Consider the following 24,553-nt stretch of genomic DNA (forward strand, 5'->3'; position numbering starts at 1 on the left):
ATATCAATAACCTCAGATATGCAGATGACACCACCCTTATGGCAGAAAGTGAAGAACTAAAGAGCCTCTTAATGAAGGTGAAAGAGGAGAGTGAAAAAGTTGGCTTAAAACTCAACATTCAGAAAATGAAGATCATGGCATCTGGTCCCATCACTTCATGGGAAATAGATGGGGAAACAGTGGAAACAGTGGCTGACTTTATTTTTCTGGGCTCCAAAATCACTGCAGATGTTGATTGCAGCCATGGAATTAAAAGACGCTTACTCCTTGGGAAGGAAAGTTATGACCAACCTAGATAGCATATTTAAAAGCAGAGACATTACTTTGCCAACAAAGGTCCATCTTGTCAAGGCTATGGTTTTTCCAGTGGTCATGTATGAATGTGAGAGTTGGACTAAAGAAAGCCAAGCACCGAAGAATTGATGCTTTTGAACTGTGGTGTTGGAGAAGACTCTTGAGAGTCCCTTGGACTGCAAGGAGATCCAACCAGTTCATCCTAAAGGAGATCAGTCCTGGGTGTTCATTGGAAGGACTGATGTTGAAGCTGAAACTCCAATACTTTGGCCACCTGATGCAAAGTGCTGACTCACCAGAAAAGACCAGATGCTGGGAAAAATTCAGGGCAGGAGGAGAAGGGGACAACAGAGGATGAGATGGTTGGATGGCATCACCGACTCAATGGACATGGGTTTGGGTGGACTCCAGGAGTTGGTGATGGACAGGGAGGCCTGGCGTGCTGCAGTTCATGGGGTCGCAAAAGAGTCGGACATGACTGAGCAACTGAGCTGAATGATTAGTGATGTTGAACACCTTTTCATGTGTTTATTGACCATATACATGTGTTCTTGGAGAAATGTCTATTCAGGTTCTTTGCCCATTTTTGAATTGGGTTGTTGGTGGGTTTTATTTTGTTTTGAGTTTTAGTTCAATTTGTATTCTGATTAACATCTTATCAGAAATGTGACCTGCAAATATCTTCTCGATCCACCTTGAGTTAGTTTTTGTTAAGTACGGTCCAGATCCATTCTTTTGCAGCTGGATGTCCAGTGTTCTTAGTACTATTTGTTGAAAATAGTGACCTAGCCCTATTAAATGTGTTGGCACACTTGTCAAAGTCATTTGACTATATACATGAGGTTTGATTTCTGAGTTCTCTGTTCTGTTGCCCTATATGTCTGTCTTTTCTGTCAGTACTGCATTGTTTTAAGTACTGTAGCTTCTAGTAGATTTTGAAATCAGGAAGAGTGAGTCTTCCAATTATTTTTTCAAGGTGTTTTTGCTATTTGAGATGCTTTGCATTTTCATAATATTAAATCTTACAGTCTTTGAACATGAGGTGTGTTTCCATTCAATAATGTCTTCTTTAATTTCTTTCGGCAGCATTTTGTAGTTTCCATTGTACAGGCCTTTCACTGCTTTGGTTAAGTTAATTTCTAAGTACTTTATTCTTTTTGATGCTATTATAAATGGTATTGTTTTCATCACTTTTTTCTAGACTATTCATTAGCCAAGTCTTTTGAATTTTTAGAAAATTATTTAAAAAGTTTGAGAAGGACAAGGACACTGCTATGATTTTTGCTTTTAATTCTCTAATTAGTTATCAAATCAAAAAGAGTGCTGAGGTTCAAAATGATTTACTCTTAGTAAACCTATTTTGTCTTCTTGTGACTGCTAATGTTGTTTTCTTAAGTGTCCATAACTGTCTATGTAGTAATTTGATACCAGACCTTACTGGGCAACAGCATCAAGCTTTCCCCTTTATAATTTTTCCCTTTTCTCAAAATTGAGTTAATGTTTGACTGTTTCCATTCTGGTTTCTCACCTGAGTTCTACTGTATTTGCAGACTTAATATTCTAGATGTAATAGGATATTTGATCTGGAGGTTTAAGCTATTTAAAACAATCTGTTTTGGTCTTCAGCTACTTAATTACAAATTAAGTGCATCTTTAGTTTAAAGAAGACTGTTCCCTAATGGAGTTGATGGATGCAAAATAGAGGTTTATTAGCCTGATTTCAACCCATCATCTGATAATCTGATGCCATATTTTTTCTAGCAGTGAACTGTAAGTCTCAATTCATTCTGTGCTCTAGCCTTCCTGACAGACTTACAGCTTATCACTTTGAATTTTTTAAAAATTGCTATATGCTCTTCATTCTCTCTCTTATAGTGTTCTTTAAATCTGAGTTTAATAAGACTACTATTCTAAAGAAATTGAATTGGTTTTTTTAGATTTCTTTCTTCATTGGGATTATTTCCAGTCATATGGTAGAATTTCTTTTTTACAGTCTTTTATCCCTCTTGAAGACTATTCACCTTTATTCACCTTTGCCAGGATCTTATAATTATATTCTGCTCTCTTAAAAGTTTAGGGAACATGTAGAATCAAATGTAAAAAGTGGTTAGCAGAATTCCTAGTACATAGTAATGTTATTTCTAACTGCCTCTTCATTCATTTTACCTTGGAGGTAATGACAAGATTCCTGCCACCTACTGGTGCCTGTAAAGGCTACTAAGTGTCTTGGAAATCCTCGTGGCTATCATATGACACCAGTGGTGCTGGTCACTTCTTTCTCCTGCATGTATGTTATTTTACTGCCCCTGGGATCTGGTGCAGACTTAGGACTCTTGACTCCATAGTACCCTGTGAAAGGCCACAGTAGTAGGTCATTAACTCAGGGTTTCTATACCCTATTCTTTTCTCCCATCTCTTGAGGTTTATTTTTCTTTCTGACCTCCCTTCTGATTCATCTCATCTTGTGAAAAACTTCTTCAGCTTCTTTTAATAAGCCACAGTGTGGAAATTGTTCCTTAACTGTTAACATCTCCACTAGTTGAGCAGAATAGCTGAATGTGTAATGATTGTAACTGGCAACCACTTGAAGCAAGAACAGCAGAATAGAATATTTTTCATCTATTTGCATATATTTTCATCTCTTCCCTTGATATATTTGTTAGATACCCCAAGGGCTCAACAGCCATTCTTAGCAGCTCCTGACAATGCTTCCTGAAAATTGAGCTGAAAAGTGTTCTTCACTACCTGTAAATCTGCTTCTCTAGCCCTACCCTACTTCACAGGCTGATAGGCATAACTTGTTAGCTATTGTGAATACTTTTTGGATCTTAAAATAGTCTCTCAAGCCACCTTTCAATACCTTCCTAATAAGCACTTATGTGTTTGAAAAGACAATATCAGTATTTTATACTGGAGTAAGGGACTCAGTTGGGGCACCAAAAAAGTTTATACCTATTTTGTTTTCATGTTTTCAAAACAATGCAGGTTGATGAGCCAACCCTTTCCTTGCGGCCTTCGTCCACTAGAGCCAGTGAAGTGATCTGTTCCACCAATGTTTCTCACTATGAACTCCAAGTGGAAATAGGTAATAATTATACAGTGCAATTATTTGACTCATCATTGTTAGAAATGAAATTGATGACAAATGATTATTTTGTTAGCAGTCTTTTTCTGTTGTTACCCACATCATAGAACTAAATGTTAATTGTGTCAATCAAATGGATCTATTAATTTTATTTGTCCTAAAACAGTAGCCAGATTTTTTTCAAGATTACCTTCTAGAATTTTTACTTTTTCACTGAAGTACTTGTAGAGGAGGAGGACACTGAATAAGTATTTGTATCTTTATTGTAGGAAACCTCTCATCATTTGTCTGAATTAAATCAAATCATGTGAATCTTTTCAGTCACAGTCCTTTAACCAAATTACTTTCTTCTAACTTAAAACCTTACCTAAAATTCCATTTGTAGTAGAAACTTTTTTCAGTTAGGTTTGGAACAGGCTGAGTTATCATTTATAGTCTTATACATGTGAAAATTTGTTTTGACTATTCAGAAACATCTGTTAAGCACTGCAAAAAGGTACTGTGTTAGGTGCCAGGGATATAAAGCCATGTAAAACACTTGAGGAGTTCACATCCTCTCTGGGAAGATAAACATGAAAGACAGCTTTGTCTTATGTACGGGAAAGTACTGTAGTAGAGCTATGCTAAGCGTTATGGGAACAGAGAAGATGGAGCATCCAACTGTTCATCGTGACTCTCCTAGGAGTCAAGGAAGATGGCAAAAAAGGGGCTGGATCCTGAAGTATGAGGAAAAGTTTACTAAATATTCTAGTCAGGGTTTTTGTTCAAACAACAGAATCAAAGAAGGAATTTTTTGAGCAATTTTGCTAACTCACAGAATCATTGGCTAGAAAAATACACTTGGAAAAAGCCAAGAGAAGCTCTGTGGCTAAAACCACAAGAAGGGTCACAGCATAAGAGCAGCCTCGCTAATGTACATGAGTAGGTGCTTTTACCACCAGACACTGGACCCCACTGGGGAGTTCCACACTTAAATGAAAAAAATTTCTATTAAAAATGGGATTTTAGATAAGTTTTAAGTGAATTCTGACTGCCCCTGCTTCCTTTGTCACTTACTTCATCCTCCAGTTGACTAAGCTTAGATCATTGACCCTCACCTGCTAGGGTCAAGGTGACAAAGAATAAGGATTTTACTTTTTATACAATAAAATAGCACTGGTAGAAAATGCTCCCCAAATTAAAAAGGACTTTCAGATGATGTCAATAAAAAAAGATTTAAAAAATACTCCAGTAGGTGACTGAGGAAGGACTATCAACGTGGTTGCTCTGTGCCTAGATTCAGGACCAAAGAGAACATAGGCAGTAAGGAGAGAAATCTGAAAAATAAATGGATACATCTGAAAAAGGAGGTTTGGAACATATTGTGGAAGACCTTATATGGAGTGTATAGAGGTTCACACTTTGTGCTAAAGAGACATTGTGGAATTGTGATGATGATAATAATAGCATCCAGTAGGCATTAGGCTGAACATTTTGTATGAATTTTTTCCATCTCGCTCATTTACTCCTCCCATTTAATAGATGAAGATACTGAGACTCTGAGAATTTAAGTAATTTGAAAGCAGACTTTTGTCCTTGTAAGGTCTAAGCTCTCAGCTGCTGCACTGTAGTACCTTTCTTTTGATAAAATGTTAAATTTAGGACAACTGGCAGCAGTTCCAGGCAATAACCTGAAAGACAGAGAAGATCACTGGTTTAAAACCAGAAGTATCATCCTCATCACCTGAGTCTTTTTAAAAATTGCAGTGTATGAATCCCATCAGACCTACTGAATCAAAATTTCTGGTGAATGGGACCTTGGCACAGGCTTTTGAAGTGGCTCCATCAGTGATTTTGGTGCATGTGCTGGTTCAGAATGTAGGGCAGGTGAGGAAGTCAGTCTATCCAGAGAATAAGGACAGGACTTGGGCAAGTGGTGCTGATACTGGGGAGAAAGGGATGAACCTCAGATTAACTTCACTTCAACAGTAAAAGTGGCAGAATTTGGTGACTGTGGAGAGAGGGAGGAAACTAATATTTATTAGATGTCTGTTAATAGATTACCGTTCTAGATGTTTTTAGTTTAAAAACTAACAGCAACAAATGCTGGTAAGTATGTCAAGCAACTGCAGTTCGTACACATCGCTTGTGGGAATGCAAAGTGGTTCAGCCACTTTCAAAAACATTTTCACAACTTCTTATAAGGCTAAATACATGACCCAGCAATCCCGCTTGAAGGTATTTGCCAGAGAAAAATGAAAACATGTGTCTACTTAAAGAATGTTTTTGGCAATTTTATTTCTATAGTCACCAAAGACTGAAAACAACCCAAGTACCTTATCAACTTATGAACAGATAAATAAATTGTGGTATGTACATTTGATGGATTATTACTCTGCCAGGCACCTCTGTCCCTGGGATTTTCCAGGCAAGAATACTGGAATGGGTTGCCATTTCCTTCTCAAGGGGATCTTCCAGATCCAGGGATCGAATCTGGGTCTCCACACTGCAGGCAGATTCTTTTACCATCTGAATATTGGAGTAGATTGCCATTCCCTTCTCCAGAGGAACTTCCCAACCCAGGGATTGAACCCTGGTCTCCTGCATTGCAGGCAGATTATTTACTGTTTGAGCTACAGGGAAGTCCTATTATTACTCTGCAATAGAAAGAAATTACTAAAACATGGATGAATCTTAAAAGCATTATGCTAAGTGAAAGAAGCCAGACCCTAAAAAACTGTACTCCTTATGATACTATTTACATAACAAACAAATTATATCAGTGGTTGCCGGGGACTTGGAGCAGGGGATTGCTGAGTAACATTCTGTTGTTGAAGTATGTCACAACTTGTTTATCAAGTCACAGTATTAGCCATTACAATAGGTATATAATGTTATACTGTGTTTAATTTGTGCTCCTCTATCTTGAACATCTTTTCATGTGCTTATTGGCCATTTCTTTTCTACTTTTTGGCTTGCCTGTTTAATCTTCTGCATAATTTTTAATTGGGATGTTTGTCATTTATTATAGAGCTGTAGGAGTTCTTTATGTGGTACCCTGGATGTGAGTCCTATCAGATACAAATATTGTTAATACTTTGAGTCAGTGGCTTGCCTTCCCATTTTCTTATCAGTGTTTTCTTGAAGAGCAAAAGTTAATTTTGATAAAGTCCAGGTTATCAGTTTCTCTCTTTGGTTTTTAACATGAGTTTTACGTCTGATTTTAGGAAGGGGATTTGACAACTTGACTTCTGTCCATCTTGCACGGCATACTCCTACAGGAACACTGGTCACTATAAAAATTACAAATCTGGAAAACTGCACTGAAGAACGCCTAAAAGCTTTACAGGTAACAATACAAAAAAAAAAAAGATACATCTAATTTAATGTCTATTTGAGGAGATACATTTGTAAGAACTTTTCTTTTTCACAAATTAGTACTTCTGTTAGAAAAAGGTAGATTCATTTCTTTTAATAAACATAAAAACAAATAAATTCAAACTTTGGTGTCTACTCTAAGTTCCTTCAAATGAATGTCATATTTGAAACACTGGTCTGAAATTAATTTAAATATTCCTCATCAGTCCAGTCACAAATAATAGGAAAATAGAAAAAAACAAAAGCAAACAGTTTCTTTTTCATACGGCTAAGTTAAATTAGCTTCTGAATTGATAAATTTTAACAGATTGCATTTCAGGAATATTATAATACTATTTCCATTGTCACTAATCATTTTTGATATAAAAAGAGAAAGGATTTCATTTTTATATTATCTCAATTTTTAATGTATTTAACATATTTGTGCACATGTACATTGAGCAGAAAAAGATTGGAAGAAATTATACTGAAATATTAACAGTGGTTCTATCATTTAGTGTTAGAAGGGACTTTTATCTTCATGTTTTAATGTATTTTTTAAATGTTTCTATCATAAGAACACAGAACAGTTATTGAATATGACCTCTGGAGTCAGACTGTCCTACTTTCATTAATTATGTGCTCTTGAACAAATTTTCTATCTTGTTTTTAAATATTCTCTTCTATAAAATGGGAATTACAATGCCACATACTCTGTGTAGTGGTTGTGAGATTGAAAGACGTGACAGTACAAGAACAGTGCTTAGTACTAAAAAACTCCATTATTAGTACTAGTAAGCTGCCACTGCTGTTATCTTCATTATGAAGGAAAAACCATTGTTTTTAAATGTCTTGTCTCTTGTGTGTCTATACTAGAAAGCAGTGATTCTATCCCACTTTTTCCGGCATCCCAATATTACAACTTACTGGACTGTTTTCACTGTTGGCAGCTGGCTTTGGGTTATTTCTCCTTTTATGGCCTATGGTAAGAAAACTCATTTTAGGTAAAATAACTCATGGTTTAGCCTGGATGATGTAATTTTAAGGATGAGTGTGATCTTAGATTTATGGTTTACTACTTTTAATTTATAAACCTGGCCAATTTTAGATTTCATGATATATTTCTATATCTGGTTCATGTTGAATTTAGTCTTCAGAAAAAAAGGTAGAATGGCTCTCATGATCAGTGAAACCACCTCTGATTTCTCCAAGAAATCCATGCCTTTGAACAAACTGTCTTTTTTCCCTTCAGTTTCCTTTCTCTGTCAATGGAGAGCTGCTATTTTTCTTCAAGTAGATGTAGTTTTCCTATTTGTGTACACCATCCCTGTCTTTGTTTCTCTGCATTTGTAAACTAATTTAACTGCATTGTAAACATCTGTGTATCTGTCTTCCTTCTCTGGATTTGAGCTTCTCAAGGGCAGGATCATGTATGTATTTTTCCTTTTGGTGTCCCCAGGTACTCATAAAATACCTAGCATAAAGTAGTGATCAGTAGGTGTGTCGAATAAATAAATGGATTTTAGAGGTTTGATTTTTTTTAGAATGCTTTTATGGATTGCCTGTGGGTTTAAAAATATATATATTCTCACACAGTATGTATTTTTTCACTAATATTGAGCATTATTTACTGTCCTAATCTCTAGCATGTCATTAGAAAAGTCTTTTTAAAGATTCTTGAAGGGAAATTACCTTTGCATAGGAAAATGGTTAGACTCTAAAATGTAGCATGAGTGTATGTGTTGATTGTTGATAAGAACATTTAAAACATAGAAACAAAGTCACTTTTAGTGTTCATCTGAGGATTTCAGGGGTCTCTTTCAGGTTCAGCAAGTCAACTCTTGAGGACTTACTTTCCTGAAGGAATGAGTGAAACTTTAATAAGGAACATTCTCTTTGGAGCAGTGAGAGGGTTGAACTATCTGCATCAAAATGGCTGTATTCACAGGTATGTACTTATTTGTACTTTACAAAATGAAAGAATTTGAGAGGAAGAAATATTTTAGGGAGCTTTTAGGAAGAAACAGTTGAGTGTTAAAATGGAGGATAGGAAATTTGCAAATGAATATTGGGGGAGGAAGGGACCAGTAGTTAAAGTAGATGCTTACATTTTTTGGTTCATTCACCAGAAATGTTCAGCCCACCTCCTCTGTGCCAAGTGCTTTGCTCAGCACTGGGGTGAAATGCCTGCTCTCCAGTGAGCTCATGTCTCAGTGATGAGGGATACAAGAACCTGCCTGTTTCAACTATAAGCTGTGGGGAGTGGGATCCTAGTTAGCTCTTGTGTTTTGTTTTTTTCTTAAGCAAATAAAGAGCTGCTTTACCTGCTTTTCAGCTTTATGTCATGTTTATATTGTATACAGGTTGTAACTAAACCTTTGATTTCTTAAGTGTTTTTGTATGTAGCACATTGAGATTATCATACTAAATACCAGTTCTCTAGTTGCCAAACTGTAGGTACAGAAGTGATCGGCTGAATGTTGAAAACAGTGCTGCTCTGAGATACTTGGGAAATTTTTTTCCTTTTTAATTAAGTTACTTTTAAATAAGCTTGTTTTCTTATTATTTTACCTCCTTAAAGCTTTTTTTCTTACTGTTTATTATTTCTTAGCAGCATTCTGGTTAACTGAAGATTTCTAACAGATAGTATTCTAATTAATCAAGCTTTTATTATACTTTACCAGACTATTGGCCATCCTGCTCTATTAGTTTCCAATTTTCCATGTTTCAAATGAAAAACAAGGCTCTTCTATATTTGACAAAGGAAATTTTTATATTAGGCATGTCTTTATAAGTTTTGTTAATACCATCAGAGGCTATCTTTTATTGGATAATATTGCATTTAACTTTAAATTATAACTTCGTGCTTTAAATATTATTTTATAAAGAGTATTTAATTTCCAAGGGAATACATGAATTTATTCTGACCATATTTCTATTCTTTCTTTCTTGGCCAATTTCTTAGTATTTAGGATTGTTTCTTTTTGTTCTAGGAGTATTAAAGCCAGCCATATCCTCATTTCTGGTGATGGCCTAGTGACCCTCTCTGGCCTGTTCCACCTGCATAGTTTGGTTAAGCACGGACAGAGGCATAGGGCTGTGTATGATTTCCCACAGTTCAGCACATCAGTGCAGCCGTGGCTGAGTCCAGAACTACTGAGACAGGTCAGGTGTGGCCATTGCATTGGGTTGTCTATGCGTCTTGAGTGTCTTCTGAGTTTGACAAAAGGACAATTGTGCCCTTACATTCAGACTGATGAAAGGCCTACTGCAAGACTTTTTTTATTCTTTCTTATCAAAATTATTGTTAGGAATTTTTAAATGTATATCAAATATTAGGTGTATCTTGATTTCTCACGAGTTTTTTCCATTATTAATCACCATCCTTTATCAAAAAAAAAGCATATGTATATAACTTTTTAAAGGGTATTTACACTAAAGGACTTCAAATTAATTGTTCTATAGGATTTACATGGATATAATGTAAAGTCAGATATTTACAGCGTTGGGATTACAGCCTGTGAATTGGCCAGTGGGCAGGTTCCTTTCCAAGACATGCACAGGACACAGGTAAGTGCTGCCAAAATTCCTGAACTACTTTCCCTTCACGAGATCCCTTATGTTCTAGATAATTTCTTTTAAACATCTTTTAAACTCTTAGGATCCTTACTGTCATTGTTATTGTTTTAATATTTTGCCTGAAAAAGGTTGAAGGAAAATTTTCTTCTTTTAGATGTTATTACAGAAACTGAAAGGTCCTCCCTACAGTCCATTGGATGCCAGTATTTTTCCTCAGTCAGAATCCAGAATGAAAAATTCACGATCAGGTGTAGACTCTGGGATTGGAGAAAGTGTACATGTCTCCAGTGGAACTCGCACCGTAAATAGTGACAGATTGCAAACACCCTCCTCAAAAACATTCTCTCCTGCCTTCCTCAGCTTGGTACAGCTCTGTTTGCAACAGGATCCTGAGAAAAGGTAATACCGGTCAGATCTAAATAGCATAAAACATCCGTGTTTCATAAAAGTTTTTGTGATATTTGCTTCATGCCAAGTTCAAATCTTCTATCAGTCTTTTTTCCAAAAAACTATAGACTAATCCAGAAAATACCACTGCCTAAAGCAAGTAGAGACAGTGAAGAAATGGGAAGAATACTAGGTTTGAAGTCAATACTTGGGCTTGAGTCCCCACTGTATCATTTCCTAACCGAATCCCCTTACAAAAATCAGTTAATGTTTCTGGACATGAGTTACTATGCTTATGTTAAGCCATTTTAGAAACTTCCAAGCAGTACAAGAGTGTTAGTTGCTGGTATTAAAGTAATTATTATCATAGATAACTATTAGCATTAATATTTTAGAAATAAGGTGTCAATTTTTTTTTTAAGCTCCTTAATGCCTAGGATAATTTGTTACAATTAGTTAGTGCCTAATAAATGTTAAGTCATGGAGTGAAAGTAAAGGTCACTCAGTCGTGTCCAACTCTTTGACACCATGGACTATACAGTCCATGGAATTCTCCAGACCAGAATACTGGAGAGGATAGCCTTTCCCTTCTCCAGGAGATCTTCCTAACCCAGGGATCGAACCCAGGTCTCCCACATTGCAGGTGGATTCTTTACCAGCTGAGCCACAAGGGAAGCCCAGGAATACTGGAGTGGGTAGACTATGGAGTGGGCAGCCTATCCCTTCTCCAGCGGATCTTCCCAACCCGGGAATCGAACCGGGCTCTCCTGCATTGCAGGCGGATTTTTTACCAACTGAGCTATGAGGAAAATCATGGAGTAGTTGAAGACAATCTCTAGAATTAATTAGTCAAGGTTGAAGCTAAGAATTGGACCTCTTTACATACATCCTTTTTCCTTTCGATTTTTGTATATTGAGTTTTATAGCTTTAAACTTATGTTCTAACAGTTTAAACCAAAATATCTACATTCTAATAGGTTCTTTTTTTATAATTTTTTAAAAAAAAATTTCAGGCCATCAGCAAGCAGCTTACTGTCCCATGTTTTCTTCAAACAGGTGAGCTAATTTATCTTTGTTGTCTAGATGTTTTTTAGTACTATTACAGTCACATCATTTTGTTAGCTTAATGGGACAGTTTGGTTACTGAGATTCTTAATAACTTTCTTACAAGGTAAAATTAAAACAAAACATTTTTGTAGACTTTCTAAAATAAAACAAATGGAATATCATCACATGTTACTTTATTCTAAGTTTATATTTTGATTAATTTAGAGGTATTTTTCTATATTGGCTAGAAATGATGGAGGGGCAAAATAATTCTGATAAAAATCAGTTTATTTGGTTAGTACTACTTCTTGTTTTCAGATGATCAGAATCAAAGGCATGTTTAAATGAAAATACCTAAAACAATTTAAACACTTATAACATGACTTCTTTAAAAGTTATTATTTTTTAAAAGTTAATGTATTGAATTTATGTGCCTTCAACCTTATTTTGAGTTTATTTAACAGATGAAAGAAGAAAACCAGAGTTCAATACTTTCACTGTTGCCTCCTCCTTGTCACAAGCCATCAATATCACTGTCTCCAGCATCACCGTGGACTGAGCCAGAATGTGATTTTCCTGATGAAAAAGACTCAAACTGGGAATTCTAGGGCTGCCGGATCCTTTTATGTCCTATATACTTGACACTTTCTCCCTGCTGCTTTTTCTTCTGTATTGCTAGGTACAAATACTAGAATTATACTTGAAAATACAGTTGGTGCACTGGAGAATGTATCATTTGAAACCACTCTGTTCAAAGGAGCAGGAGTTTATAGCCCGTTTGGTTAGCTCAGAGTGCTCTGACAACTCCAGGGAAACTTTGGAATTATTACTCTAACTACATTTAGTATCATCTGTAGATGACAGATGACATGAAAAAAATACTCTTCCCCAAGCTGTGACTAACTCTTCTTTTTGATCTCTCAGTATGATTTTTGAGCCAGTTAAATTTTTCAGAATTTTGCTGCCCTCAGGGGAATGAGCCCACAGAGGACAGTGCTTCTAAGTACATTTTTTACTTCCAGATCCTAGCCTTTTTGATCAGCCATTGTTAAAACAACAGGGTTTTATCCTGGCGTCAAACCCTTTTCTGATAGAAGGGAAAATGCTTATACTTTCCCACTTTCTTCTGTTAATATTTCTGGTAATGTCAAACTGAGCCTCACTCACATTAAATGATTCACTTGAAATACACACAGAAGTTGTAATTTGTTTTTTTTTTAAAGGGGCTAAAGTAACAGTTTTCTACTTATGTAAATTATAGATCCTAAATTCATGCACTCCATGGGAGCTCAATAAAGATTTATTGAATTGAGTTTATACTTAATAATTTTGTGTGGTTTGACAGAGCTAAAACATAGATTATAATTTGTTTTGCCAAGGAAAGCTCTTTCTCAGAGAAATAGATATATAACCTCTTGAACTGGGGACAACTTGGTATTTGATTCAGTGGAAGCAGATCTTCCAGCCCTTTATATGATTATTCTTGCTCCTGTAGGGGGTACAACATATAAAGACATAGAGAACTTGAGGTTTTACCTTATTAGCCAAAGGGGCTATGCTGTCTTAAAGGGAATATGTATTTTGGACTGTGATAAGTTGGGTTTACCTCAATTAGCAGATTTTACTTGCACACACTTGACATTACATTAAAAATTATTTTTAAATGATTGCTTTAAGACTTGATACTAATGAGATAAATAATATACAAATTAATAGTTAAAAACACAAATCTTTTCATGTTTATTGGCCAGTCTCCCTCAAGGATGTTTGGGTTACTCCATCAAGAAGCCTCCAAGACTTGCCAAAGTAGAGAGAGACGAGACAAGTACCAACTGAGGCTTTGAGGTGGGGCTGTAGTTGGGGGTCGGGGAGCTATAGTTCATCTCACTAACCTCCTAAATTCCCCTCAGCAAGAGGAACCATAGAGGAAATTCTCCAAAATCTGTGTGGAGAGTCAATATGTGTACTGCAAAAGGTGACTGGAGGCCAAGGTACAGTGCCTCTCAGTTCCACTATATTAGGGTTCTCCAGAGAAACAAAGCCAGTGGATTTTTTTTTTTTTAAGTAGTAAATATAGTTGACTTACAATGTGTTAGTTTTAGGTGTATAGCAAAGTGATATATGTATGTCTCTCTCTCATGTTCTCTTCAGATTCTTTTCTAGTATAGACTAAAAGATATTGACTATAGTTCCCTGTGCTATACAGTAGATCCTTATTGTTTACTTATATATAGTAGTGTGTATCTGTTAATCCCAAACGTCTGATTTATCCCTCCACCTACTTAACCCTTTGGTAACTGTAGGTTTTCTGTGTATTTGTAAGGTATTTTTTTTCATTGGAGGATAATTGCTTTACAATGTTGTGTTAGTTTCTGCTGTACAATAGTGTGAATCAGCTATATATGTGTGTGTGTATATAACCTCCTCCCTCCCACCCCAGTTCCACATTCTACTCCTCTAGGTCATCACAGAGCTTAAAAGGAACAAAAAAGGAATGAAATTGAATGAGATTTGGTCAGTTACAGTGATATGTATGACCCTAGAATCTGTCGTACAGAATGAAGTAAGTCAGAAAAAGAAAAATATTGTATATTAATGCATATATATATGTGGAATCTAGAAAAATGGTGATGAACCTATTTGCAGGGCAGAAAAAGAGATGCAGGCATAGAAAATGGACTTGTGGACACATGGTGGGAAAGGAGAGGGTAGGACGAATTGAGTTATCACTGACATACGTACACTACCATGTGTAAAATAGCTAGCTAGTGGGAAGCTGCTATGTAACACAGGGAGCTCAGCTCAGTTCTCTGCGATGACCCAGAGGGGTGGGATGGGGCATGGGGTGGGAGGGAGGACCAGGAGGGAGGGGGCATACGGATACTTACAGCTGATTCACGTTGTTGTGCAGCAGAAACTAACACAATATTGTAAAGCCATTATATCCCAATTAAAACAAATTTTTTAAAAACTGTTAACTTTTTTTAGTTAATGATTTGGGAGAATAGCATTGAAACATGTATATTATCATATGTGAAACAGATCGCCAGTCCAGGTTCAATGCATGGGACAGGTTGCTCAGGGCTTGTCCACTGGGATGACCCTGAGGGATGGGATGGGGAGAGAGGTGGGAGGGGGGTTCAGGATGGGGAACACATGTACACCCATTAAAAAGAAAAGAATTTTTAAAATAAAAATGGTTAACTTTAAAAAAAAACAAAACAAAAACAAAAAAATTAAACATCCCATAACCAGTTAAAGCTATGGTTTTTCTAGTAGTCATGTATGGATGTGATAGTTGGACCATAAGGAAGGCTGAGCACCAAAGAATTTTTGCTTTCAAAATGTGGTGCTGGGGAAGACTTTGGAGAGTTCCTTGGACTACAAGGAGATTAAACTAGTCAATTCTAAAGGGAATCAACCCTGAATATTCACTGGAAGGGCTGATACTGAAGCTGAAGCTCCAGTACTTTGCTCACCTGATGTGAAGAACTGACTCATTAGAAGAGACCCTGATGCTGGGCAAGATTAAGGGCCCAAGGAGAAGGAGGCGACAGGAGATGAGATGGTTGGATGGCATCGCTGACTCAATGGATGTGAGTCTGAGCAAACTCTGGGAGATAGTGAAGGACAGGGAACCTGGCATGCTGCAGTCCATGGGGTCGAAAAGACTTGGACGTGACTGAACAACAAAAGAAGTAGATATGGTAATTAACAGCCTCCCTCTGAGAGTGAATGCCTTAAATTTTGTTCCTGAGGATCCTGGAATGCTGTATCAGTTTTTTTTTCATCACTGTTATAACAAATTAACACAAATTTAGTGACTTCAAACAACCACAAGTTTATTATCTTACAGTTCTGGAGGTCAGAATTGTAAAATGATTTGGCAGGGCTACATTCCTTCTGCGAGCTCTCGAGAACTTGCTGCCTTTTCCAGCTTCTAGAAACTTCCAGCCTTCCTTTGCTTCACAGGCCAGCATTACTTCATTTCTGTTTCAGTGATCGCACCTCTGTCTTTCTCTGACTGACCCTGCTGCTTCTGTCTTAAAAACCCTTTTGATTATGTCAGGCCAATTCAGATTATCCAGAATAGCCTCTCTATCTCCAGATCATTAATCACAGCTTCAGAGTACCTTTTGCCATGTAAGGTAACATGGTCACAGGTTCCTGGGATTAGGTTGTAGATATGTTGTTGACTGGGGGTGGGGGTGGGGGCAGTTATTATTCTGCTTACCATATGTGACTGATCTCATCTTGGTATCTGCTTTCTGAAGGATCCAAACTAGCCTAGCCACTTTGGCCAAAATGTCCCTCCATGAGTTTCTACAGTACTTTCCCCAACAACACTTGTGACTCTAATTCTGTGTTTATGTCCCCAGTATACTGAGGATGTCTTGAGAACATTGTCTTATTCACGAGTATATAGTGTTTAGCAAAATGTTTGGCATTAGACATTTAATAAATATTTAAGGGATTCTTTGAATAAAGGGCATGGGTCTTCTGCTTTTGCTGATTTTTAAAAAGACTTGAAAAAAGTTTATTTCCATGGTAGGAGATTTTTGACTGTGTCACAGTATTGCCATTAAAAGTTTAATGAGGCAAAGTGATTTGAGATTTCCATCTAGTAAGTTATTTCCTCCTTTACTGCAAGCTAGTAGTAGTGAAAGTCACTCAGTCATGTCCAACTCTGCGAGCATATGGACTGTAACCTGCCAGGCTCCTTGTCTATGGAATTCTGCAGCCAAGAATCCTGGAGTGCATAGCCTTTCCCTTTTCCAGGGGATCTTCCCAACCCAGCTCTCCTGCACTGCACGTGGATTCTTTACCACCTGAGCCATCAGGGAAGCCCAGGAATATTGGAGTGGGTAATCTATCCCTTCTTCAGGGGATCTTCCCAACCCAAGAGTCAAACCAGGGTCTCCTATACTGCAGGCAGACTCTACCAGCTGAGCTACCAGGGAAGGCCTTACTGCAAGCTAGATCAATGGTTTTTTCCATAAGTGTTGTTTAGTTGCCTCTTAGCTGTCAAATACATTTCTCCATGCTTCCTCTGCTCTGCCTCACTGGAAATTAAACATCCCATGCTCCCTCACTCTCCCAGTTTCCAGGACTTCCCTGATGGCTCAGACGGTAAAGAATCTGCCTGCAAAGCGGGACATCCAGGTTCAATCCCTGGGTTGGGAAGATTCCCTGGAGAAGGGAACGGCAACCCACTCCAGTATTCTTGCCTGAAGAACTCCATGGACGAGGCTACAGCCCATGGGGTCGCAAAGAGTTGAACATGACTGAGCGACTAACACTTTCAGAGGGCAGAAGGAGAGAGAACAATTCTCACTCCTTGCCCCACTCCCCAGTTTCTTGTTGTGTCTCTCACTGGTTGTATCTTCTTTGACTTCTGGCTTTAGGACTTGGGTCACACCACTTCTTCCTGATGTCCTGAGGGGTGGTATTTTCTCCTCTTGCTAATCTCTGGATCGCCACATCATCCCTTTTAGTTTCTTAGCCCTGTTTTCCATTACCCATGAAACCAATTCCCTATGTTCCTTCTACTTGGAAGATCCAAGGGTATTTGTGCTTTCCAAGTCATACTCATTGATACATGCGCCGGCAACTTTGAGAATTGCTAGAAATTCTTGGTCTCCCTCCCAAAATTACTACTTTGATTATGCTATTAAATGAGTGATCAGGAATTAATGTTTTCCATCTATTTGAATTCTATTTGAACTCCATAGACTTTATGATTTATGGTAGAAAATGGAAACTGACAAAAATTCTATAAATTGAAATTCTTACTTTTCAAGAGTAAACCAAAGTTTAACAATATTCAGATATTGTATTTGGTAAGAATAGAACCAATCTCTTGGTTTAAATCCTATGCTGATTAGCTAGATACTGTAATGCAGTTTCTTTTTTTTATACAGTTTCTTCCTGAGTTCTGTGTTATTAAAGAGGCTGTTTCATAGTCAAAGTTAGAAAGTCACTCCAGTGTATTAGATGCCTCAGGTCTTAGTACTATTAAACCTGTTTTTTTATTATCTTTATAGTGTTAAAAGCTGTAGTATCAGATGATATTGAAATTAATAGATGTTCTACAGGCCCAGGGAGTTGCATACTATTGAATCTAGAGCTCAAGAGTTAAAGTATATTCATACCAAAGGCTAAACATACATAACTTCAAATAGAGACCCTGAAACTGGGTGGTCAGGGATAATTTAGAGCATAGCAAAGATTTGGGAAATAAGAGAATAGTGGAAAGGGGGAAAGCTGGGAAATAAAACTTTACTAATGAATACATATTTCTGAGTTTGTTCCCTAAGGTTCACAAACAAAAACACATTTACATCAAAAGTGTTTCTTTTTCATTTTAATTAAAACAAAATGGTTCTAACAAGATGAAATTTGGTTACTGATTCCTATCACACAAAAAGGACTGATCTCCAAACCATTTTGCTAATTGGAGAAATGCTATTCTTTTGGCCTCACATATCATTCTGAACTGTTTAACATTTGGATAATATCACAAATGAGCAAACATTTTTCAATATTCTCTTTTAATTTTTTTTTTTGGCCGCATTTTATGGATTTCATACTCTGGGATTGAATCATTTATATGAACTAAGCCTGCTGAAACCATTCGAGGACTTGTAAATTTTCCAGTGTAGCTTTCTCCTCTTTTGTTAACCTCTGGAGCAGTATATGGTCTTGCAAAGCGTTTGAACTGATTATGGCTATCATCTGGGCTCTTTTCTAAAAGCCTTGCTCTTGATTTTGCATTTTCAAGATGCTTAAATGAAGTCACATGTAATTCCTCAAATCTATCCGAACAATCCTAAACATTAAAATAAAAGATCAGGTTGGTGAGTTAGATTTCTTAAAAGTGCATTTTAGATTTACAAGGACTAAAGTTTATAATATTAACAAAGAATGAGAGCATTCAAATGTTTTATAGATGGTCCCTAAATTCAGACCCTACATTCAACGCCTGCCATCAGATACCATAGAAACCATACTTAAAATAATCTTATTGTTTCAAAGAATCTGTTGTTTCAAAAGATGCAAGATATGAAGCTGGAAACCAGAAATCTTAAGGGGTCTTCAGGAGTCAGACTCAGGCAAAGCCAGCCCTAATTCTCCTCTAATTTAGCTCTTCCCCAACCCCAAATATAAATTATGAACTCATTTCACTTTTTAAATCATCTAAACATTCTTTAAAAATTAACACCTTCTTTGATATATCCAACACACACATGCAGAGCTCAGCATCTATATGGTTATGTTTATTGTGATTTTTGTTGTTATTCAGTGGCTAAGTCGTGTCTGGCTCTTTGCAACCCCATGACTGCAGCATGACAGGCTTCCCTGTCCTTCACTATCTCCCAGAGTTTGCTCAAACTGATGTCCATTGAGTTTAAAATATTAAAAATTTTTGTGGACATTCTGAGACTAAACAAATTTTACATTTAAGAAAGCAACTGGAAGGAAATATGCCATAATAAATTTTTTTAAATGATGGTTATTTTAGGGTGGTGGGATTATGGTCTTTGTTTTCCTTTTTTTTTTCAAATCTGTATAATATGACCACATTAAAAATATAATCTATAAGTACCCATAGGAGGGTATGAAGTTATCAGCCATTTCTCAGATTAGCGTAAACTTTGCAGTTTGAGCAGTTTGTCACTTAAAACCTTGGGCCCCAAGGGAATGGCCACCCCATAAGCCTACTTTGATCTGGTGAGAAGGTGGGAGTAGATTAATACAGCTGGCAAGTTAAAAGAATTTAGGCAGGACTAAGAAGAATTAGGGCAACCTAACACAAACATAAACATAATTTCTTATTTTGTTTGGAAAAGTGATATTAAAGATTCCACTTATCTGAAGGAGCTTCAGAAAGTCTTCCCTCTCCAAAAACTATGAACATCTTTTACTTCCTTTTTCCTGTACATGCACACACACACTCATTAAATTACTGAATTTAGAAAAGAGAAATCCAAAGTTGAGAGAATAAGCTATGTTGATAATATTTACCCTGTGACTGATTTGCCTTACTATTTACTAAAGCTAATAATTTGCTTTCTATTTTCTCATTCAAAGATAGTTCTGCACGTCAAATGATCAATATTATGTCATTTTAGAATTTGTGTTTTCCCAACTGTGGGTCATGCCTATTTATATATACTAACAGAGAAGAGCAATGTTCCATAAAATTAAAATAAGTCCCTTCCATTCTAGATTTTAACTCTGCTTTTGAATTGTTTGTATAAAGTTGGGTAGCAGAGGTACCTTCCTAATTGTTTTATGTTAGTATCAAAAATAGATTTGAATTCTCATGTTTTTCAACAAGGCAGAGGGGTGGTGATGGAAAAAAGAAAAGAGTAGAAGCTAAATTTAAACTGTAATTCATAATTCAAGAGACTAAATTCTGCATATCTCTAAGGCTTAGAAGAATAACTGGCATGTAATAGGAGCTTCATATTTGTTTTAAAAACAAAGAAAATTAAGTGATCTGAAAAAAGACTATATACTTATATCTGCATGAAAAGACAGTCCCAGCCTTTCTGTAGTATACAGCCACTGCCCGTGGTTGCACGGGGTGTGGCTGCATAACAGCCCCCGGCTGAGGGGTCAGTCAGGGCTGAAACAGCTAGCCTTCCGTACACATAACTAACTGTGTACCCTGCGCAGGCTGTGTCAGCCTGGAGTCGGCCTGGAGGAAAGAGTACTTTTTTCTAATTCATGATCTGGGGTGGGGGGTCCCTTTTATCTATTTTATACAAAGGCACTAAGTATGTTAACAGTCCCTTGATTTTCTGACTACCTTTTGAATGAGGCAAGGTGATATTTGAATGTCAAAATTTTTTTAAATTTGGAGGTCTGTATATTTTAGGGCAATTAAGGTTACACACATACTTGCATGAAGACACATACACTCTACGTTATCTAAAGAACTTTGCCAAATAAAGAAATAAAAGACTTAGAAAAATATTATTACATGTGTAGTTCTTCTTGCAGTCCAATGAAGCAATGTCCTTGGAACAGATTTTCTTAGATGGATTCCTGTGCTGGGCGGTGTAGTTGGTAATACACTATCTATCTTGTTAAATGACTTTTTTTGTTTGCTGACACGATCTCTTTCTTTTCGGACCTTGGGCTTTAGATTTTCTCTCTTTAGTACTTCTGGGAAGAGAGATGGTTTTGAGTTTTTCTCAGCTATTAAAATTTTAAGCAACTGTGATTCAGGCACCCAGGCATATTTTTCGTTGCAAAGTTCATTTGGTTTGGTGTAAAGGGTTTGTATTTCTTCTTTGTAATGTGTAAATATTTCTAAATGTTGTTTTTTATTATTGTTGTTATTTCCTTTCAATCTCTGACAATACTGGTCTTCTAACTTTGATTTCTCTCCAGCCTCTGAATTGAGGCAAGTTAGATTATTATTTCTCCTGGAAGGAAAAGTGAATTTGTTTACATATTCCTCATCTCCATTTGGCATCTTGCAATTAGGAATTCTTTGATATGGTGACAATAATGCTTCAGGTTTTTCCTGTACCATCAACTTATAGGTGTTACAGTGATCCTTTTTGTCAAGAGACTTCATTTTTAGTGTCTTTTCAAAGCAAGCCTTTGATTGAGTTATTTTTGATTTACCATTCCAATTATGTTGGTCTTGACTCTCTGTTTTAAATTCAAAATTTTCTTCATGAGGAAACTGCATGAAACCATGTTCTTTCTTTTTTTTCTTAGGCACTGTATCTATAAGTCTTTCTGAAGACTTATTTAGTGGAATCACCTGAGTGTTTTTGTTGGAACAGGGTTTTACTTTAATTGATCTCAGTATTTTAGCTTCTTGAGAATGTCTTTTCTGTTCCTGAATTATTGGTGGGTTTTCTTTAATATTTTCTAAGGAAAAAACTTCTTTTTCTTCCTTTTTGGTCAACTCTGTTTCTACAAGTCTTTCCTCAGGAGCTTTTTGTAAAGTGGTTTTCTGAGCAATTTTTGAATATTTATTTTGCTTGTCTGAATGTTCCGCCACAAACTGATTTTCATCTCTTAAAGACAAATCTGGCTTTATACATTTTAGTGGTGTGGAACTAAAATTAACCAAATTTATGTGCTGGCTTATCCCCTTTAATTGCCTTTCTGTGATTAGTCCTGATTTTGACAGTTTTTCTATAAAAAGGCTCTGGAGGTGTTTGCTTAAATCAGCTTTTAGATCTAAAATTTCATTTTCTGATAAAGCTATAAGATAGCTTTGTAGAGATTTACTTAAGGGATATTTCATGTTTATTTCAAGTCTACTGCCAAAACTCCTGCTTGAAGTATCTTGTCCTAACTCCTGGAAAGATACTGAGGCACTTTGAGCTCTTAGAGAAGATACTTTTGAGCACATAGGGTCAGATTCTGTCTCTTTAAATAAACTGTTGTCTGAAAGGTTTTTCAGGAAATAGTTTTGGAGAACTTCATTTAAAAAAGATCTTAGTTTTATTTCCAAATGTTTATCTATGAAATGATGATTAAAATTATTTACAAAAGACATGATTTCTTTTACAGTTTCTGAATATTTCTCCAGAAAAATATTTTGTCCTTTTGGTTCTACTTTCTCATTCATCAAATACAGATTTTGATAGATTTTTGGTAAGTCTTCTTTGGTGATATGTCCTGATTCTGAAAGCTTTTCTACAAGGTAATGCTGGACATGTTTACTTAATTCAGATTTTAAATTTTTTATTTCTGACTCTGAGAGTTCTTCTAGAAATATACGCAGCTTTGGATTCAAAACAGGTTTTCTGTCCAATTTGTCTGCTGTATCAAAATTTTCTTCGATTTCTTCAAGGTCTTCTGTCTTATTTTGAAAAGGATGTTGAATTAGTCTTTCTAATTCTTTTTCTGGTGGTCTGTTTTCAGATTGATTATATTTGAAAAAAAAGTTAAATATGTTTTTCAAAAAAGATTTTAACATTATTACATCAGAGTCATTAAGTTTACCTGTTAATGAGGTACATAAGTTTTCTAAAGTAGAACTTGTATCATTTTCTTCTCTATCAAGTCTCTGACCATTATTACTTGGCAAATCTGATTTTTTATCTGGTGTCGACTGGTATTTTGAATCATGTGGGGATGTATTTTGGCCTTTGTCTATGAATTCAACTCTTTTAAAAGAAGAAGTGGTTTCTTGGTGAATGATGGCTGAATTCTGGTCTGAAAGAGGTTCTGCTTTGCCTCTGATTTCTGAATACTCCTCTGTGGAATCCTTTGGCTTTTCTTCAGCAAAAGCTGTCTCTGTATCCAGCAAAAAACCTTTCTGGTATTCTTGATCTAATTCTATCACTTTGATTATCCCTGATTCTAAAAGAGTATCTACAGGAAATGCCTGTATTATCTGGCTTATAACAGAATTGGCTGGTGGAAATTCTATTTCATTATTGCTTTCTTCATAGTGGGGAACTAGAACACTGGAAGAGAGCGAACTCTCCCAAGCTGTGGGTAACTGCCTCTGTGAGTCTATCTGTGTTTCACTCGCTTCCTTCACTCCTTTTGCCAACTCTGAGAAGATCGGTGCAGTGAATATTTGCTTTATAACATAATCATATACAAGGCTATTCAAATCTGGTTTGGAGCTAGATATTTCACTTTTTGAATGTTTCTTTTTGAAACTACTCTTTTTTTTAGTTGGAAAATCTATCTCACCAGGCTGTAAGTGTTTTTCAGAGACAGGTTCCTCTTCTGCCTCAGGAGAATTTCCTGGTCTGCCTTCTGAAAGTGAATCTGGGGGAATATTTTTAATTATTTGACTTAAAAGAGACTTTGAATTTAAAATGCCTCCTTCTGAATGCCAGTTACTTAAATCTTGACTTTTTTCAAATACTTTATCTTCTAAACTACTTGGTTGTTCATCATGGATAACCAGAAGTGGAGAACTGTAACTTTTCTTTCTTGCTTCAGGGTCCATAGAAATACCTGGTGTAGAAAATAATCTATCTGAAAGGTCTTGCAGATTTTTACTTAAAATTGACTTAAGCACCATTGATTGTTTTAAATTTTCTATGTGGGAAGTAAGACTTAATGATTTTGAGAGGCGACATTTATGTACATTTACTTTTCCAGTCACTGATGAGTCTCCCTCAAAGTTTGGTAAAGAAACATGTGGTAGTTTTTCTTGTAACATATTCTTAGCGTCTAAAGTCTTTATTGTGGTGATACTAGAATGATGAGCTAAATTATTCTTAGTGTCTAGAGTCTTTATTGTGATGATACCTGGATCATGGGCCACATTATTCATAGGGTGTGAAGTCTTTACTGTGGTGATACCAACATCACCAGCTAAATTATTCTTAGTGTCTAAAGCCTTTATTGAAATGATGTCAAGATTATGGGGCCAGGTTTTACTAGCAGGTCTTGAAGTTTTTGAATGTGTTGGGTAAGGAGGGTCTTGATCTTCATGCTCTATAATCTCTGCACTTAAAATATTTCTACATTTGAGCATATCTTGGTCTTTCCTTTTTTGAACTGACATTTTGTTGTTTATATTCCTTAGAAAAGGATCAAAACCATTCTTGATGTTGAATTTCTGGAATTATAATATTTAAAAAAGGTAAGAAATTCTGAAACATTTGAAATTTATAATAAAATTTCTACTTAATTTTCTGTGAGCAATCTTCCAATTTATTCATCTTCCTACCTTTTTACCAAGAGAAAACCAACTTTAATTATTTTAAAATATTTAAAGTTGGAATAATAATGAGAATCATAGTGCAAATTTTTCAAATTCCTAATTCTTATACTATGTTGTGTTCAAGAGCTTTTTGCTATCTGAAAGATTTTGAACACTTA

At 36.1% G+C, this 24,553-nt stretch overlaps 2 protein-coding genes across 6 annotated transcripts in view; one reads left to right on the forward strand and one right to left on the reverse strand.

Annotated features, from left to right (window-relative positions):
• The window catches only part of STRADB (STE20 related adaptor beta), a 31,159-nt gene extending 18,380 nt beyond the window's left edge, over nt 1-12,779 (forward strand). The window contains exons 4-12 of the mRNA NM_001192081.2: nt 3,280-3,379; nt 6,586-6,707; nt 7,592-7,700; nt 8,540-8,663; nt 9,709-9,880; nt 10,181-10,285; nt 10,449-10,693; nt 11,695-11,737; nt 12,193-12,779. Of these exons, the coding sequence (NP_001179010.2) occupies nt 3,280-3,379; nt 6,586-6,707; nt 7,592-7,700; nt 8,540-8,663; nt 9,709-9,880; nt 10,181-10,285; nt 10,449-10,693; nt 11,695-11,737; nt 12,193-12,336 (1,164 nt within the window). The 3' untranslated portion in view covers nt 12,337-12,779. The remainder of the gene's footprint in view (nt 1-3,279; nt 3,380-6,585; nt 6,708-7,591; nt 7,701-8,539; nt 8,664-9,708; nt 9,881-10,180; nt 10,286-10,448; nt 10,694-11,694; nt 11,738-12,192) is intronic.
• Nucleotides 12,780-18,077: 5,298 nt separating this feature from the next.
• The window catches only part of C2CD6 (C2 calcium dependent domain containing 6), a 123,723-nt gene continuing 117,247 nt past the window's right edge, over nt 18,078-24,553 (reverse strand). For 3 of the 5 annotated variants that reach the window (XM_059876757.1, XM_059876759.1, XM_059876758.1), the window contains exons 17-18: nt 20,718-24,290; nt 18,078-18,557 (exon numbers count right to left, since the gene is read on the reverse strand). In XM_059876757.1, coding sequence (XP_059732740.1) covers nt 18,267-18,557; nt 20,718-24,290 — 3,864 coding nt within the window. In that variant the 3' untranslated portion in view covers nt 18,078-18,266. The remainder of the gene's footprint in view (nt 18,558-20,717; nt 24,291-24,553) is intronic. The other 2 variants (NM_001078059.2, XM_059876765.1) reach the window with 2 other exon arrangements.

The sequence above is a fragment of the Bos taurus genome, chromosome 2 (assembly GCF_002263795.3).
Source record: "Bos taurus isolate L1 Dominette 01449 registration number 42190680 breed Hereford chromosome 2, ARS-UCD2.0, whole genome shotgun sequence".
In the NCBI taxonomy this organism is placed as follows: Eukaryota; Metazoa; Chordata; class Mammalia; order Artiodactyla; family Bovidae; genus Bos; species Bos taurus.